This window comes from Coturnix japonica, chromosome Z (genome assembly GCF_054131305.1).
Source record: "Coturnix japonica strain WE chromosome Z, WE-NBRP24, whole genome shotgun sequence".
Classification (NCBI taxonomy): Eukaryota; Metazoa; Chordata; class Aves; order Galliformes; family Phasianidae; genus Coturnix; species Coturnix japonica.
In genome coordinates, this window is record NC_140702.1 from 34,544,716 (window position 1) to 34,562,986 (window position 18,271).

The window sequence follows — 18,271 nt, forward strand, 5'->3', positions numbered from 1 at the left end:
TCATTTTTGCTACAGTGTGGTCCTTCCAATACCTCCACACTCAAATCCTCCTTACTTGAAACTTTGAAATAAACATGTTCTAAATTCTATGGAAAGCCAATCTGAAAAGCAGATAACTTTCTATGATCCTGAAAAAGCTTCTGCTAATCTAATCCTGATCTATCCTACTATTGAAGCAAAAGTCTTATTTACTGCAACTGTTTCACACTTCTGAGTCACAAAGATTATACAAACATAATTTTTCTGTTAAGTTTCCAGTTCAATTCCTGTTGCCCACTGGTGCTACACCTACACACATCTCTGCAAAAGTTCCAGTTAGCTGAAGATAAGCGTAGTTAATTCTGGAGCTCACTGACACCAATTTGATTGCTGTCAAGCAAGAGACTTAGCAAGTATTACTGGCTCAACATATTCAAGTTGCTGAGCTACTAATTAATTACTGGATTCATTGCAGTTTTTTTTCTATATTGACTGGAGTTACATGGGCCTGAGCAGGTCTGTTCCGTTCATTAATATATTCTCCAGACAGATGTTCTATTTATCAGTGTCTTTATCTTGATGAGACAGAGGCAGAAGATCCACTGCAGTAATGCCTATGTACCTCTTCCATGTCTAAGATATGTCTCGCAATACTGCAGTTTACCAGGTTGACAAAGGCTTACAAGACCTACTGATACATCACAATTTCTAGTCATAGCTTAATCTGAATTTAAAACTTCAGCTACAAGTTGTCTGGATTTTAATGTTTAACAGAACTTCTGTGGTAAAAATAAGGCATAGAGAGAGCTAAAACTAAGTCACAGAAGATATTATTTCTTTATTATCTTATTTATTCTAGTAATATAGTAACATCCATAACATTCAATACTATCCATGGAGTTCATTTTAAGCAACAGGTCCAAGACACAGTGTACTTCAACATCTGTTCCCTTCCTGGTTTACTGTAGGTAAAAAAAATAAAAAAAGTCAAAAGAGGTGAGCGCCAATTCCCTCAACATGCACTCTCCAAAAAGGAGAAGGATCATAATTTCTTTCAACTATTGTTGGAGCCAGTCTTTCCAGTAGTATAAAAATGTGTACTTTGCTGACAAATTAAAACTTCCCAAGTTGTTTCTAGCAGTTTCATCATCCAGCAATCCTACTTTGTAAACAGCTGCAATTTTTCATCTGAAAATAGAAATCTTTCTTTTGGAGTGTCTGCTAAATCATCTCAGTACTCATCTCCAAAAATTCTTAGCCAAACCAAAGAAGCAGAAGGACATTTAATTTTAAAGAAAGACTACCACAGTGTAAAGTAGGTCAAAAGGATACACAGAGGGAGGAAACCAGAAAGAAGGAGGAAATTATATCCCTTGGCAAAATGGATTCAAAGCTGCCATGATCTGATAGTAGCAGTGTTCAAAAATGAATTCTAAGTCCTTAGCCAAACAGCACCAGCAGATGCGTTTTAAAGGCTGCAATCACAGTTCAGAAGCCAATTCAGCAGCAATTTTCAGAATTTGCATATAAATGCTAGAACAGTAACACTGGCCAAGCAGACTGGATTAGCTATCCTAAAAGCAAAGAGCAAGTGATAGATGAAAAGATGCTTTCTGACACATGCTGCAGAATCTCAAAGATTACAGTCCCAACTCAGAACCATAAAGATCCTTTAAGTCAACGTCCAACCCACTACTGCTGAAAAAGGGTAAACCTCAGAACTCACATGGTGTATCAGAGCAAACTGAGTCACCTTTCCTTAGGAAACTAACAATGGATCACAAGACACTATGGAAACATTTGCCTACTCCCTCCCACCAAGAGTAACTGAAATTTGACTGAGGCCCTTGTGAATCCCCACAGTAGCAGATGTGGGGACTGAGCAGAGAAAGAAGCAGTTCAACAAAACGACGAAGTGAAAGAACAACTAAGGTAAAACAAGCTGCTGCACACTAGGAACTTGATGACGCTGTCCTTCAGGAATGAAGTCTCTCAATTGACAGAATGTTACAACAGCAAAGAAGTAAGGATAACAAATCCAGGAAGTATAGGATCCAGGCCATTAAGCAGGAGACTTAACTGAGTGGTCATGATCAAAGTTAGTACTGAATTACAACATATATGAAGAAAAGAGACTATACAATTGTTTAGAGATAATGTGGTTGAATATTAAAAAGTAAAAAATAGACACTCAGCATCTGAGAGAAGTGAAAAAAAAAAAATCATAAATGCCAGTGCTATTAAAAAAAGACATCATGTCAATGTCAGTGAAGACAATGAAAAACAAGACCAAAAGTTATACTGGAATACAGGAGGGTTAAGTTAAATACAAGAGGGTTAAGTTACAATCAGAGGCAAAAATTGTATTATAAAATACCTGCAAATAGTCTCAAAGTAAAAGAGCTGTGATAAGAAAGGCATTCCTGCCTCCTGATACAAATTCAGAGCTTTAGAACCAAAGTTTGTTTATGTAAAAATTTACTGGAGAAATTACATGTTTCTGGAAACAAAAATTAGCCCTAAAGTACTGTAAAACCGAGAGGTTTAAAACCTGGCTGCAGAGGCATCTAGCATCCAATCACTTAATACTCAATAAGAAAAAAATGAATCACATCATAACAATAAGTTAGGAAAATGTGAGGGTTCCAGGAGAAAACTTTCTTAATGACCAATGCATGATTCCACTAAAAATTGAATATGGCCATGAAAAAATTTTTGTTTGTGGGGTGTTTTTTGGTTTTTTTTTCAGTCAGAGGGTAGGTTAACAAGAGTATTGCTACTAGAAACAAGCCAAAGTATATACTTGGGAATGTTAGTGGAGAAATGTGGAAAAAAACCACAGCTACCGTAAAAATGATTCACTGCAAAGAAAGATCTATCTTTATCGCTTCAGTGTTATGTCTGGATTATTTTTAACTTGTGCTAATTTTGCTTTTAATCTGTGTTTCTTCCCAAGATTTCTGGAATTAAAAAATAAATAAATAAAAAATTATTGACTCCTTGCCCCAGAGCAAATAATTCACTATTTGTGTATTGCACAAGATCTAAAAGGCTGTATGTGTTGCAGACTTCAACTACCTGATGATCACACTCCTGGGAAAAAAAAAAAAAAAAAAGGCAGCAGGAAGAGTTCAAAACACAGACATGGAGAAACATTAATCTTCCACAGAGCTCTTTTTCTGTTTGTAAACATTCTGTACTCCTTTTATTTGTTCCACAATCAAGTTAGAGTTGAATTTCCTCATATCAAAACTTCTGTTCAGAATTTCATTTAGAAAAAAGAAACGGAGCAACATTAAAAACAAGCTTTTTTAGATCCAGTTTTTTTTCCTTTCAAAAAAGCCCAGCTGGAGGAAATGAAAATAAACATCAAATATGCAAAAACATATATATATATATAAACTTTGCAAGACTTATTTCACAGTTTTGGGTAAATGTTTGACTTTATTCTTAATTAAAAGACACTGGAGCCAGTTTTGTTTCAAAAAGACTCCAGAACTAAGTATTATTATTATCATATAATAGGGGGGAAAAAAAAGTCTAACAAATAGCTTATACAATCAGTACAATATTGGTCTCTCAACTGAACAGTGCAATAAGCTCTGAACACAGTTATCTCCTTTATCCACCATTAACTTTTGTCAATTTAGAATGCTCAGATTCTGAGAACCCTAAAGGACAATTGTAACATGCAAGGAGTTCCTAATAAAGGCAAGATAAAAAGCCTTGAGCAGGATGCTAACTCCACCTTGAAATCCACAGAAATTTTACCCTTGCGCAAAAATAAGCTCGAAGATTGGCAAGTTTCAGAAAGAACTTAGTATTGCTTTTTTTTTTTTTTTTTCACTCTGCAGAGACAAAAGGAACAACACTGTCTGACAGTGCTATGTGTTCCTTACCCTAATTAGGTAGGTTTGGAAGACTTACTCCTTTGCCGTGGCTTCTGGATGCTACCCAAAATTAAAATAGTAACAGATAAAAATAACATGCAAGAACTGGTACTGCAGTGACTTACAAAATTCGCAACTTATGTACTTCATTGGTGTCAAATATAAAGTTTGGAGGACCTGAAGGAAATTTGCTGTTTTACATTATGCAGTCTACCCCAGTCAAAACTGCTTTCTTTTGTTATGGATCTAGTTGTGCTTGAAATATGTTCGCTAGGTCTTCATCATCTTATAGTGCATTCCCTTACAAGTGTTCTTGTGCACTTGAATTTATTTTACTTCCTGATATCACTGTTAAGTCCCTCCTTTACATGTTTTTCTTTACAGCATGGATAAATAACTATTTTGCATACCACCAGTTAATTTCTGCACACTGCAGCTAAAAACAAGCTGAAATAATACAGACTGTAGCCTGAACAAGTGACTAATCTGTGAGAAAGGGCTCGTATTACATTGGGAGTGCAAGTAAATTGTCTCTAGCTTTCAGTACGTAGCTAGAGGAAATTCATTTCTAAGAAACTCCTCTGTAGCCATAAACAAATTTACATATATCTATGAACACAGTACTAATGGAAGTTTGTGGACATCTTGCCAGCCAGCTGCTACCAGTATCTGACAGAGGTAGTCCCAGGGCAGACATTATAATGGCCAGCTTCCATCTGTATGAACTTGGCTAAGACTGACCATCTGGCTGTTCCCAACAACAAGAGTAGTTCAATATTAAACTGATGAGTGCTAACTAGTCTCCACATACTTTATTCAGGATTAGTAAAACCTTACACAGAAGTGGTGGAGCTTTTGCATTACAGCCAGTGGGTTGGGTCCTGTCAAATCATTAAATTAAGTCCCTTGAAAACAGTATTCATGCACAGAACTGCCAAAAAGGAGGCATCTCATTGAAAGCACACATAGCTAAGTGAGAGCTGGAAGCAGTCTGTGATTGTTAGGATTAGCATTATCTGCTAATTCTTTCTGTTTCTCAAGCGGAAAGCAGTGAGATACGCCTAGCATAACACACACTATAAGTAAAACAAGAAGAATCAGTATAAGAATTATCTCCATTTTCTTCTAGTACTTTAATGGCTTCCCCCCACCCTCCCCCCCCAATCATTAAAAATGGCACTCTAAATTTAAACTGCATTAGAGAAGAACACAGACTCAGCGCAACCTTCATTTCCTGTTCCTGTCTATAACTGAGATGCCATGTCCATAACTGACAGAAGTAGCAGGAAATCTTAAATCTATCTCCTGTTTTTCTCCTGAGTGGAGACAGGGCGTTTTATTTGATGAACGATTAACACTCAGGAAAAAGGTGTTTAATTGCTGTATTCACAGAAAATGATTGTATACACAATTACCCTTTAAAAACTAAATCTGCCTTAACCACAAGTAACATAGAGAGATCTGGGACTGTCCAGCCTGGAAAAGAGAAGACTGAGAGGAGATCTTATGATAATTAAAAATATCTAAAAGTCAGGTGTCAAGTGGACGGGGCCAGGCTCTTTTCAGTGGTGGGCAGCAACAGAACAAGGGGTAACAGGCGAAATCTGCAACAGAGGAAGTTTCATACAAACATAAACCCTTTACCATAAAGGGTGAAAGAGCACTGGAACAGGTTGCCCAGAGAGGCTGCTGAGTCACCTTCTCTGGATATGTTCAGACACTAGCGTGGACACTCTCCTATGAAACCTCTGTAGGGAATCTGTCTTAGCAGGGGGTTGGACTGGGTAATCTCCAATGGTGCCTTTCAATGCCTTCAATTCTGTGATTATTTGAACACCCTTCTCACTTCAACCTTCATGTCATTGTAGAGAGCAGTGAGCTCTCCCCTCAGTTTCCTTTTCTCTAGACTAAACAACCCTACTACTTTCAACTGCTCCTCATAACTCTTGTTTTTTGAGTTCCTTCATCAGCTTTGTTTCTCTTCTTGAGCAATTCTATATCCTTCTTACAGAGAGGCACCCAAAACACAATGCAGTACAGTCTCTTACTTCTCTAGTTCTGACGACAACATTTTTGATGCAAGCCAGGATGACCTGAGCCTTCTTGGTCATCTGCACACACTGCTGGCTCATGTACAGCCAGCTGATCAGCACCCCCAGGTTCTTCTTTGGTAAGCAACTTCCAAGCCATCCTTCCCCAGTTCTGTACTGCTGCATGGGGTTATTACAACCCAAGTGTTTAACCCAGTACTTAGCCTTGTTGATGATGACAACAGATTAACGATTGCACTGTTGAATATCATCTGTTTAGAATCAGCCCATCAATCTCGCCCACTCACATTCCCCCCACAAAGCCTTCCTGAGCTCAAGAGTATACAGTCCTGCCTAACTGGATAGCTGCAAATATGCTGAGAATTCACTGGGTCACATCATGGACAACAAAGTTAAACAAAACTGGTCCCAGTACAGTCATGGGGAATGCCACTAACGACTGGCCAGCAACTGGACTGTAAAATAGGGATACAAGATAGCCTTCGTAGAAAATTCAGACTCAGTTGCCACAAAACATTAAAACACCAGCACAGATACTTTTCAAAACAGACAAGAAAATAGTACCATTCTCCGTTTAACCACTCAGACTTTGTACTAGCTACTTTCTAGACTAGTAAGGTCCTCAAGTTAGTCTTCCAACCAGACACAAGAGAGAATGGGTGACTGAAAAAACTGAATAACCCTCTTTAAGGACAAGAGCGTGTTTCAACACCGTGAACTTAAATTCTACACTTGTGTGTCCAAAGAGAGGTAGCAATCTTACAGCTGTAAAGAAATCATAACTGATAGACCAGTATAATACATGAGCAACTAAATTGTGTATGGATCCAGTTCAGACCTGATTAGCACCCAATGATGACTAATTAAGTATGTATGACAGGTCTAGTACAGACTACTGATTGTATTAAGGTTGCAATTGATTGACATTTTGTTTCAATTCAAAATTTAGTTTCAGAGCATGGAATTTACATTTTCTCATCTGGCTGCTGTTGAAAAAAACACATACTGGAACCAGAGCACTATTTTCATCTGCCTTAAATCCGTGTAGCTGCAAGTGACTTCTAAGTTGCTTTCTGCTTTAGACCATTGCTACTTCACAGAATCACAGAATTATCAAGGTTGGAAAAGACCTAGAAGATCATCTAATCCAACCATTACCAATACTTACAGGCTAAATCATGTTCCTCAGCACCACATCCAAGCATTTCTTGAACACTCCCATGGTCGGTGACTCCACCACCTCCCTGGGCAGTGCATTCCAGTGCCTGACTACCCTTTCCGACAAGTAATGCTTCCTTATGTCCAGCCTGAATCTCCCCTGCCACAGGTTGGAACCATTCCCTCTAGTTCTGTCACTATCTACATGAGAGAAAAGGCCGACCCCTAGCTCACTACAACCTCCCTTCAGGAAGTTATAGAGAACAATAAGGTCTCCCCTGAGCCTCCTCTTCTAGAGGGTGAACAATCCCAGCTCTCTCAGCCGCTCCTCATAAGGCCTGTGCTCCAGACCCCTCACCAGCTTGATAGCCCTCCTCTGAACACGTTCCAGGGCCTCAGTGTCTTTCTTGCAGTGAGGGGCCCAAAACTGAACACAGTACTCAAGGTGCGGCCTCACCAGTGCTGAGTACAGGGGGACAATTACCTCCCTGTTCCTGCTAGTAACACTGTTTTTGATGCAAGCCAGTATGCCGTTGGCCTTCTTGGCCACCCGGACACACTGTCGGCTCATGTTCAGCTGAGCATTAATCTGTATCCCCAGGTCCATTTCCTACACACAATCCTCCAGCCACTCCGCTCCAAGCCTACAGCGCTGCCTGGGGTTGTTGTGGCCAAAGTGCAGGACTCAATACTTCGTCTCGTTGAACCTCATCCCATTGACTTCAGCCCAGCTCTCCAGCCTGTCCAGATCCCTCTGTAAGGCCTCGCTACCCCCACGCAGATCCACACTCCCAGAAAGAAAATAACAGACACTACTGCACAGATGTCACACTGTACAAAAGACATCATCTGAACTGTAATGGCTTTGCAAGCCAATATTTGAATAACCTCTTTTTAGTATTTAAGTATAAAACAGCTATTAGTGTAGCACTCTAGGAAGGGTGGTGAAATGAGTTAAAGTCAGTTCTTATCCTTCATAGCCTCAAATACCATTTCATCAACCTATTAGATTGTGATAAGAAAAAATATATCCAACACTACTTGTATGTACACATATATATACATGTAAATATAAATATATACACACTTACATGTAAAAATTACACAGCGCTTTTTGTATGTTCAATCATAGGAAGAAGGATCTACCTTCAGAACACAGGATATTTGGGCACTGAAAAAATGTCATGTCATACTGAAAATATGTCCATATCACACAAATTAAAGAAACAAAGTTGCTTCTATCACAGTCTCAGACTTTCTCCTTAAAACATGCAGATGCTAGAACATCAGCAAGTTTTTATGGCATCTCAAGACAATAAAAAACAATTTGTTTGTTAAGTAGTGGGAGGCTACAAATAGTAAATAACAACATATATATATATATGTATATTTGCAGCAGCAAACTTTTAGATCCCCCTTCACTGCTGTCCAAGTGCTTAATATTTTGTGTTCTCTTTTGTGTATGTACTGCAGCAAACATAATTGATGTCAAGTGAAGACGCTGATGCAAAACCAAACCGTATTTGGCTTAGGAAGCTATTTATGCATTTCTGGAACAGAAGCAGACAATTTTTTTACAATATTTATTTATTTATTCAAAGCACAGGATAGCCTGTTTGATAAGTTATAATTAAAGAACTCTCTATTTTGTATATGCATATTTTCAAGAAACTGAAGAAGAATAAGAGCTATTGAAAGTGAGAAATCTCTTTACTCATCTTTTTAATATTACTCTAAAGAGGAAAAAGAATATGCTCTTCAGAATAAGAAATTAACTTACTGAGATAAGGTCCGTGAAGAAGGAGCGGGGGAGAAGGAGAATAGGGAATACACAGATAAAGTAATGCACTACACAGCTGTTCCACCTCCAGCTGAATGATTTTGATCCCCAGGCAACAGTGCCTGCTGGTGCCTCCCTGACCCCAGACAATTCCCCTTGTTTTATTTTTCAGCATGTACTCAGGGTATGGAATATACCTTTGGCCAGTTTAGGTCCGAGGCCCTGGCTCTGGACCTCCTTCTTCTGCACCCCTCCTTGGCAGGGCAGTATAAGAATCTGAAAAACCCTTACCATAGAGTAAGCACTGCTCTGCAACAACTAAAACATCACCTTCAACATGGATGAACTTTGGATAGCTCTGTTCTCCTGAAATAGAATTGCAATGCCCTAGAAAAAGCAAAAACTACTAAATCTCTGTCACTACGCCAATAATTTTCAATTTTCATAAAAATTGAACCTAAATTCAAGACAGTCAATGCTAAGACAGTGATAAATCTGAGGGAAAGAAAGCCTAAGATGAAATATAACATATTTAGATAGCAAGAAGACAGATTTTTAATCTCTTTTATTTCATATATGTCTGCAGATTACATCCCACATTGACTACAGTCAGTTTTGAATACCATGTCATTCAGGACTTTTGTATTAAGAACAAAAGAAGCATTTTAAATTGATATCCAACTTTTCTTGTCAAGTATTTACCCAGCTAGTATCACATTTCCCCTTCTCCATTTGTCAAAGAAAACCTCTGAAGTTGCTTTGATAAGCATAGGTATAGATGATTATTATTTATATTACATTCATTTTATTGCAACAGACCATGTGAGGCTAGTAAATACTTTAAATACTACTCTACCAGAGCAACAGCTACTCAAAGGGGACATCATATAAATTAAAATAAATCTCTGCAGTTACAACTTTCTATGATAGACATTGTACTAACCAGTATGGATTTCATAATTTCCACAATAATAAAACAAATAAAATTTACTTATTTGCATATGATTTTACAAAATACATAATTTTCCAAAGGAAAAAAAAAAAAAAAAAAAAAAAGCTAACTGAAAAAAATATATATCTGGGGAAAAAAAAACAGAAAAGAAAAAAAAAGAAAAAAAGGGTAATTCGCATCCATTCTTCAAGAACTCAGCCAAAGTGGCCATTTAAATAGGAAAAAAAAAAAAACAAAAAACAGAAATTAAGATTAAAAACTATTTGTGCTCTGCTTCAGCACTTCTGTTTGCACTGATGAATGGACTACTTGTTATTTTCAGCCCAATATCCTGCTTGATTTTTCATCATAGAAACACAAGAATGACTGGTACTTTTTCCTCCTATATGCATGCCACTATGGATTTCAAATTATATTTAAAAAGAATTATTGAGAGTATACCAAAGCATCATTACTTGCAAATATTTTTATTAAGTAAAAGCTCAAGAAACTATACTTTAATTTCAAATCACATTAAAGTTGCCTACATCATTAAGTCAAATTTCACTTATGAAGTCATAATCCTAGCAAAAAAAAAAACAAAAAAAAACCCCATCAACATGTAAATATGATTTTTGATCAAAACGTAAAGGATTCTTGCATATATGCTGAAGGACATGCAAAACTATTTGTAGGATCAAGGATTCGATTATCAGACAAGCTGCAGCCTTCTGGGTAAGGAGATCCCACCAAGAACAAACAAAAAGTAAGAAAAAATTTGTTACATAAAAAAGCATGAATACATTAAATATATATTTTTTCTTTCTCCAGACTTCAAACTCTCTTTTACTTGAACTTTTCTTTGCAGTCATTTCTGGCTATGCTGGACAGACCAAGGAATGTTCATATTTAAGGTTTTTGCAAATATTTCCCTAAACTATCACAACTGAAAATAATGACCCCCCAAAAGTTTACATAAGCATATACTCTCACAAAAGGCATCTAGAGCTGAGGCAAATGATTAGTCGTTATTCTGTAAAGCTGAACAATATGAGGTTTGACATTTGAATAGTTTCCAGTAATCCTGGCTGTTTTTACTATAGACTTATCAGTTGTTATTGGAACACTGCAGATATACAGCTTGCATAAATGATGACTGCAAACATGCAGATCAGAGAGGCTGCTTGGTTTAGTTTGTTGTTTTCTGTTGTTGTTTTGCTTTGTTTTACTCTGTTTTGTTTTGTGGTTTTTTTTTCCTTTTCAATTTAAAAAGTTAACAACCATTCTGACATGGCCTGGAAAGCCTCAAGAGTTATGCTGAGATGTTTGAAGTCATGTTTGAAGAAGGGGAACTTCTTTCTCTTGAAACACCATCAAAGGACTATTTGCATGACAGGAGAAAAGAGACTAAGATCTTTATTATCTACTGGGTTGCCAAATTCTTCGTTAGCCAGAAATATAAACTGATATGATCTACAGTTCTGCCAAGGACCCCTTATGTTTCTGCCATCAAACACCACTTGGGTTTCAAGGGTGTCCAGCACATTTAAAAACAAAGCCACTAATTTCAGAGCTCAGATAGATTTCAAATAGCTTAATATTGGCATCCTCTTTTGAAAACATTGGTATCTCATTTTAAGTTATTTGCCTTAGTAACAACCAAAGATCTATCTATCTCATTAGTTTGTTTTCAGCAGTTACTACTAGTGCTTACAAAAATACACAAGAGCAAGGTAAAGAGCAAAGAAGACATTTTTCATCATACTCATAGCTCTCACTGATGTGTGATGTGACAAACTATAATGTACAGTACTTGGCCTACACATTTTTTAATATGCAAGTGCCAGTTTTCAAATTCAAACACAAAAAGTAGTAATCCTATGTTATTTAAATTATGTATGCTGCAAGAGCAAAAGAGAATTCTTGAGGTCAATTGTTTCTAAAAACATCCTCCAACCCAGTGAAAATAAAGGTCCACAACTCTCAAGGGAGTAAAATAAGTATAGGTGAATTTGCTATGAAAAAGCAGAAAAATGCTAAACAGGTTCCAAGGCCCAAGAAATGCAAAAGCCTAGTGTGACTGTGAAAGGCCCTCCATGGTTAGCAAGGAAGGAATAACTTCCAAGGAAAAAGAGGTCTCATGCAGTTAAACAGTGCAAGAGGGTCAAGACTCAAACAAACTCAGGTGGCAAAAAAAAATTAGTCTATATATGGTAGGATGTCCTTCCTCAGGGAATGAGAAAGAACAAGGAATTTAGAATCTCTGCAGGTACTGCCAAAACAAAAGGAAATTAAGGAGTTTAAGATCATTAGGAAGAGATTTTGAAATACTGGTCTTTCAAATGGGATCAGTAAAACTGGATTGGGAATGAAGTGATCTGAAGAGACTGAACACACCCAGGGAACACACAGATCCTGTTTTTCATTTGAATTCTTTCCACAAATTTTGTTCAGCTGAGTAATTCTACTGACTCACATTTGCAACTGATAAATATTTAGACACCAGCAAAGCCTACACACAATTCCTACAGGTCATCACCAACACTGCCAAAACTGAAGAGCTACTCTTGCTTCCAGCCTGTTAGTACTTAGAACATACAACTGATGTTTGTCTTTTGGTGTAATATAAGCTCAAGCATCTTAAAAGAGGAGTGTCCAGCAGGGAGACGGAGGTGATTGTCCCCCTCTGCTCAGCTCCTGTGAGGCCCCATCTGAAGTACTGTGTCCAGGCCTGGGGCCCCCCAGCACAAGAAAGACACAAAGCTCTTGGAATGGATCCAGAAGATCTAAGATGGCCACTAAGATGATCAGAAGGCTAGAGCACCTCTCCTATGGAGAAAGTTGTGGGAACTGGGATTGTTTAGCTTGGAGAAGGGTCCAGAGAGACCTTACTTGAAGGGAGCATATAAACAGGAAGGGGAATGGTTGTTTACGAGGGTGGACAGTGATAGGATAAGGGGGAATGGTTTTAAACCGAGACGGGGAGGTTTAGGTTAGATATTAGGAGGAAGTTTTTCACAGAGGTTGGTGACGTGCTGGAACAGGTTGCCCAAGGAGGTTGTGGATGCCCCATCCCCGGAAGCATTCAAGGCCAGGCTGGATATGGTTCTGGGCAGCCTGGTTTAGTGGCTGGTAGCAATGCACTTAGCAGGCAAGTTGAAACTAGATGATCATTATAGTCTTTTTCAACCCAGGCCATTCTATGATTATATAATCTCTTCCCTGCACAGTCTAATTAGGAGCTCTAGAATCTTTGCAGTCTCATATGTTTCCTACTCCTTTTTCCTCCAGTCTCTACCTTGTGAAAGTGAGAGAACTTAATATCAGGAAAAAGAAATGCTGTTAGTCATTTGTGCCACTCTCAAAGTTCTGCAAAAAGAACTGAATTCCTAGATTTTAAACTGTTTAAATTGGATCCACAATGCTTTATTCATTTTTATTTTTTTTCTCTTAACGTAGAGTTTAACATATCCCCAACAAAGCTATCTGGATCACATTCTTCTGCTACTAGCATAAGATTTCTGAGAAGCTATACAGAATCATCTGAACTAAAATATCATGATACCAAGAAGGTATGCAAACTTAAGTTTTCCCACTTGAAAGATATTCAGGAAGCAAGAAATAATGACAGCAATGATTATATGCAGTCAAGATTTTGTTTCCATGCAAAAATTAAACGCAAATTTTAAAAGACAGGAAGAGGTGTAAAGAAAACATAAGTAAATTATACATGCTTTCAAGCACAGTTTTTCTGACAAAGTCAGACTTCAGGAGTAATGCAACTGACTCACAGTGGCAGCTGCTAGAATAGACAGCTTAAAACACCTAATTAGGTCACTCCACGGAAGAGCTATCATCATTTTAAATTACTCTAAAATGCTGAAGAAATGCCCCCCCAAAGAATAGGAAAGTATTTGGAATATAAAAATACAGTAAGTACCAGCTAATGAGGAACAAAGAAAGTGCTAAATGCTGTAAAGACCTAATACTTAAGATGTTGACTAAAATTTGACTGTTACCTTCCCTAGCAGACAGGAATACAATTAGAATTCTCAAAATGGTAGTGTATTTGTGCTGGCATGCTGTGTTATGTTATACTGCTAGAGACAGACTTCAGATAAAAAGGTAAATATTACCCTTTCTAATCTAAGGAAACAGCAATTTTTTATTTTTTTATTTTTTTATTTTTTTCCCATAATGTGGGTTTGGGCATGGTTTTGAACACAACTTAGTCTTAACTGAAGTCATGAATGTAATTATCATTGCATGGGCAGGAATAAACCATGTAAGTAGTTGCTATATGCAAATAATCCCTGAAAAAAAAATACATCACATGAAGCAAGAATAAGTGAGCTCTTATGAGTCACATAATAATTCCCTTTGCTGTCCAAACAGTTTGACATTTAAATAACTTCTTATTTTATTTCAATTTTTAAAAATTTGAATGTGCTTGGCTTGATGAATGAAAAGCATCAGGAAGTATGCATGCTTCTTCTTTCATCCTTTACTTATATTCAGTGATAGGGATCACTTGGAATGAACAGTCATTAGAGGAAGCATGAGGAAATATACACAGAGGTTTTCTCATCTCCTCCACAAAGAAAGCATTATTACAAATTCCAAATACACAGTCCAGATTCAGATAACCACAGATGGTTTTGCAACAGAGCACCCTCCAGGCATCCTTTCCCTTTTCTGGGAAAGGTACATGCAGGGGAAGCACTGCCATCTTCCCAAAGAGCAATAACATACCAAGAACAGAATCTTGAAGATTGTTCCTACTCAGTATTATCATTTTGGTCTACACATCTCTCACTCTTTTCTCTTTCTTTTTTTTTTTTTTTTTTAATTCTTTTTCTGTGTGCACGTATTGTGTCTTTCCTGGCTCCACTGATCACTGCTCTCTTCATACAGTTAAGTGAAATGTAGTCTTCTTCTCACTCACAGAAATGACTGGAAAGGACACATGTCAGTCTTTGTGTACCATGTCTTTGAAATCAGTAGAAACTACTAAGCAACTCTCTCAACTTCATACAGCTTCACGAACAAGGTACTCAACATCTCACCTACCACCAAAACAAATATAATCTGTAGTAGGTGACCAAGCAACAAGGAGTCTGTTTCATGACACTTTCACTTATGAGTCTATTAAGCAAAAATCTATCACCAAATACCAGTAACATATGCAAGTTGTCTACAACTATGAGGCTGATGTGAAAAAGAAGAGTGTCATTGAATGCAGGATTCTTAAATTTTACAGTCTTTATAAAAGTAAACCTACAACAAAAACTATACATTATTACATGACAACTTTTTTTTTTTTTTTTTTTTTTTTTTAAGCTCTCTGAGGAAGACTGCAATATGAAAGCTGAATAAAAATAAAGAAGTCTACAGAAAGGAAAATCAAAACATCTAGCATTTTTCAAATTTTCGTATTTGATTAGTTGTACAATTTATCAGACACCATATTATCAGACTGCCCCTCTACTGCCATCTGTCTGATGGCAAGAAAATATAACGGAATACTGGTGGGAAGGTTCAATCTCTACTGCTATGTGACCATCTACCTAGAATTTTGTGGGCCAATGTTATAAAATAGGATGCATTACTTTTGGAGCAGCTGTTGCAGTTTTCCTTTCAGCCTTCACTCTCCCTTGGACGTTTTACTATATAATATATACACCTAAAAGCTTCTAGTCTAGTGGTGGTACTAGAAAATAGTAATACAAATAGCATTTTACTCTCTGCTATTAGCAAATGCTATCTGATAAGCAACTTACATATTCTTAATAAAATTAATAAATTGGAAATCTTAATTGGTACATGTTTCTGTACTAGTACTACAGCTAAAAGTCCTATGCTATTGCACAACTGGAAATTGTACTGTAAAAACAATAATATTTAATTAAGCTTTTTATTTTCCTCAATTACATGAACACCTAATAGCTTGCTTTCCTCAGCTTCCAAAGCCCAGTGTTTGATTAGAATATCTTAAACAACAAAATACTTGTAAGTAAACTACATATCTGAATTTTAACACACTCTGTCAAGACAGAATGATAAAGTCACCACCACCACCACCAAAACCCATGAAATAATATTAGCATCAAGTACTCGGATTAATAGAACTAATAAAAAAACCTTCAGTTTTGCAAAGCGGAAATTCAGACACATGTCTTACGAACTTATATTTTGCTTCCAAAGCCCTTTTAACACTGAAACTAAAGATCTCAGCACAAAGTAGGCAAGTAAACCTACTAAGCAAAACCCAGCTAGCAACAATTAGCATTTTAAAATTCATTTCATAAAACAGCAGTTTCGTATTGACAGCAATTTTACTCTGTTCATAAGCTGATAAAAAGGAGTCAAACAAAATACAAAATACAGAATAAGGTAAAATAGTAAAAACATACTTTACCTAGCCATTCCCAGGCTGGAAAAGTTTGAAGGAACTATCAAAACATCAAGCCTGCAAAAGGGATGTGTGCCCAGTGTGGAATAAGCAGCTGAGAGGCACTGAGGAATAAGCTGAAGTAAATGCTCTTCACAGTGTTCCATGAGGCACAAGGGAGCAAAGACTCTATAGGGAATGACTCTTTGCAACGTGGCAGCAGGATTTTGGAAACGGCAGGGATATTCCATATGACCACAGCTTTCTTTATTCCATCTGACAATAACAATAAAAAAATAGTTTAACATGATACAGAAATATACGATTGAATATAGTTAACACATAGATATTTTCCAGACACCAGAATGATGCAGTTAGTTGACATACATCCATGTCATTTAATCTTCTTGTACCATTCACCCATGTTTAGCACTGTGAAAACATAGGTCAGAATTATTACATATCTGAATAGAGCAGATACAGATAACTAAAAAAGAAGAAATATCCAAACCTTGGTTTTATAGAAGAAACGAATCAAAAAAAAGATAAAAAGTAAATAACAATACAAAAATGCTTCTTTGTTCAGAGAACTTCTACTCAAATGATTATGCAAATTTTCTTTTTTTACTCTCTTATTACATGCAACTACAACAAAACTCCATTTCTTTTCTGTTGTTTTTAGTTTAAAAAAAAAAATCTCTCAGAGCTTTTACTGCTTTTGTTTTTTCCTTAGATGAAAAATAAGTAGGTATCAAGTCAGTTTGATCAACACAGATATCACATTAGTATCAAGATAAGAATAACGCCCTTACAGAACGTTAAAAGTTGGGGCTAGAAATATGAATAAATCTGATCCTTTCTAAAACTGAGTCATATGTCTTTATCTATCCAAATAGACTTGTATCTGAGCAGAAATGAGCTTCATGTTTTCACCTGCTAACTTGTCTTCTCTACAGGGCAGAGCCTCTCCTTGGTAACAGATTTCAGCTTCAAGAAGCTGGTTCTACTATGCCTGGACAGCTGAAATACTTAATGTGCCAAGCATCACCAAAAGCCATTTATATTTGTAAGAGTATAAGAGTAAAGACTCCCTCCAATTGGGTGCTGATACACGAAAACAAATTATAAGATGTAGAAAAGAGCTATGCTTCTCAGAAGTGCCAAAATTTCTAAGTGTCAACCAAACACATTGTGTAAAATAAGTAAATTTTTATTACATATGAGAAAAACTCCATCTACCATTTAACACCCTTTTTTTTTTTTTTCCCCAATGATTATCTGAACCAGAATATTTTTACTCTAAAAGAATAAAAATTTGTATTTAATTGTCAGAGTTGAGATTAAACAGGAACACAGAAGCCAGCACTTCAGTTCTCTTAACATTTGCCAATTAGTCATTATGGAGATAGGAAATTTATCTTACATTCTAACTCCATTTACTATTTTGGTGCAGTCTCCTCACATCAAGCACACTGGTGCCTGAACATAAATTATATTACACATTTAACTAATTTCTTTCAGAAATCTTTTTTTCCTGCTGCTCAAGAGTTTATCCTCTTTATTATTACTTTCTAGAAACCCCTGCTACTGTTTTGGTTACTTAGTCTTAATGACTTAAATAACAGAGAGTATTCACTGTTCTAGCACTCAAATGTGCTTTTCTAAAAAATCTTTTTGGGTTAGTTTTTCTTTGAAAGTTCACCTGTTGCAGATAGATCAGTCCAATTGTCTCAATTTAATCAACAAAAACAGATGAGAACAATGACCTTCACACTGATTAGAATTTGCAGTACTTTTTGCTGCAGAAAGATAAAGAAAATCCTGTTTTCCAAAAGTTTCCAAAGAATAAAAATTAAATATTCTGTCAGATTAAAATCCTGCATCAAAGCAATTACTGAATATCTTGTACATTAGAGAAACGTGGTTAACAATTACTGAGTACTTCTGTATAGACAGTCACATAATGAACAAATAAATAGCAGAGGAATAAGCAGGAAATAATTTCTAAAAGCTATAAACTATAACATAAATATATATGTATAAACTGCTTTTAAGGCTGAACAGGCATGTGTTACTGATGTTAGCCAAGCT

The 18,271-nt window shown here is 36.6% G+C and overlaps 1 protein-coding gene across 21 annotated transcripts in view; it reads right to left on the reverse strand.

Annotated features, from left to right (window-relative positions):
* The window catches only part of AOPEP (aminopeptidase O (putative)), a 169,045-nt gene that overhangs the window by 120,951 nt on the left and 29,823 nt on the right, over nucleotides 1–18,271 (reverse strand). For all 21 annotated transcript variants that reach the window (XR_014939453.1, XR_014939454.1, XR_014939455.1 and 18 more), the window contains one exon: nucleotides 16,208–16,456. Coding sequence is in view for 15 of the 21 variants with exons in the window: in XM_085529080.1 (XP_085385206.1) it covers nucleotides 16,208–16,456 (249 nt within the window). In the remaining 6 variants the exon portion in view is untranslated. The remainder of the gene's footprint in view (nucleotides 1–16,207; nucleotides 16,457–18,271) is intronic.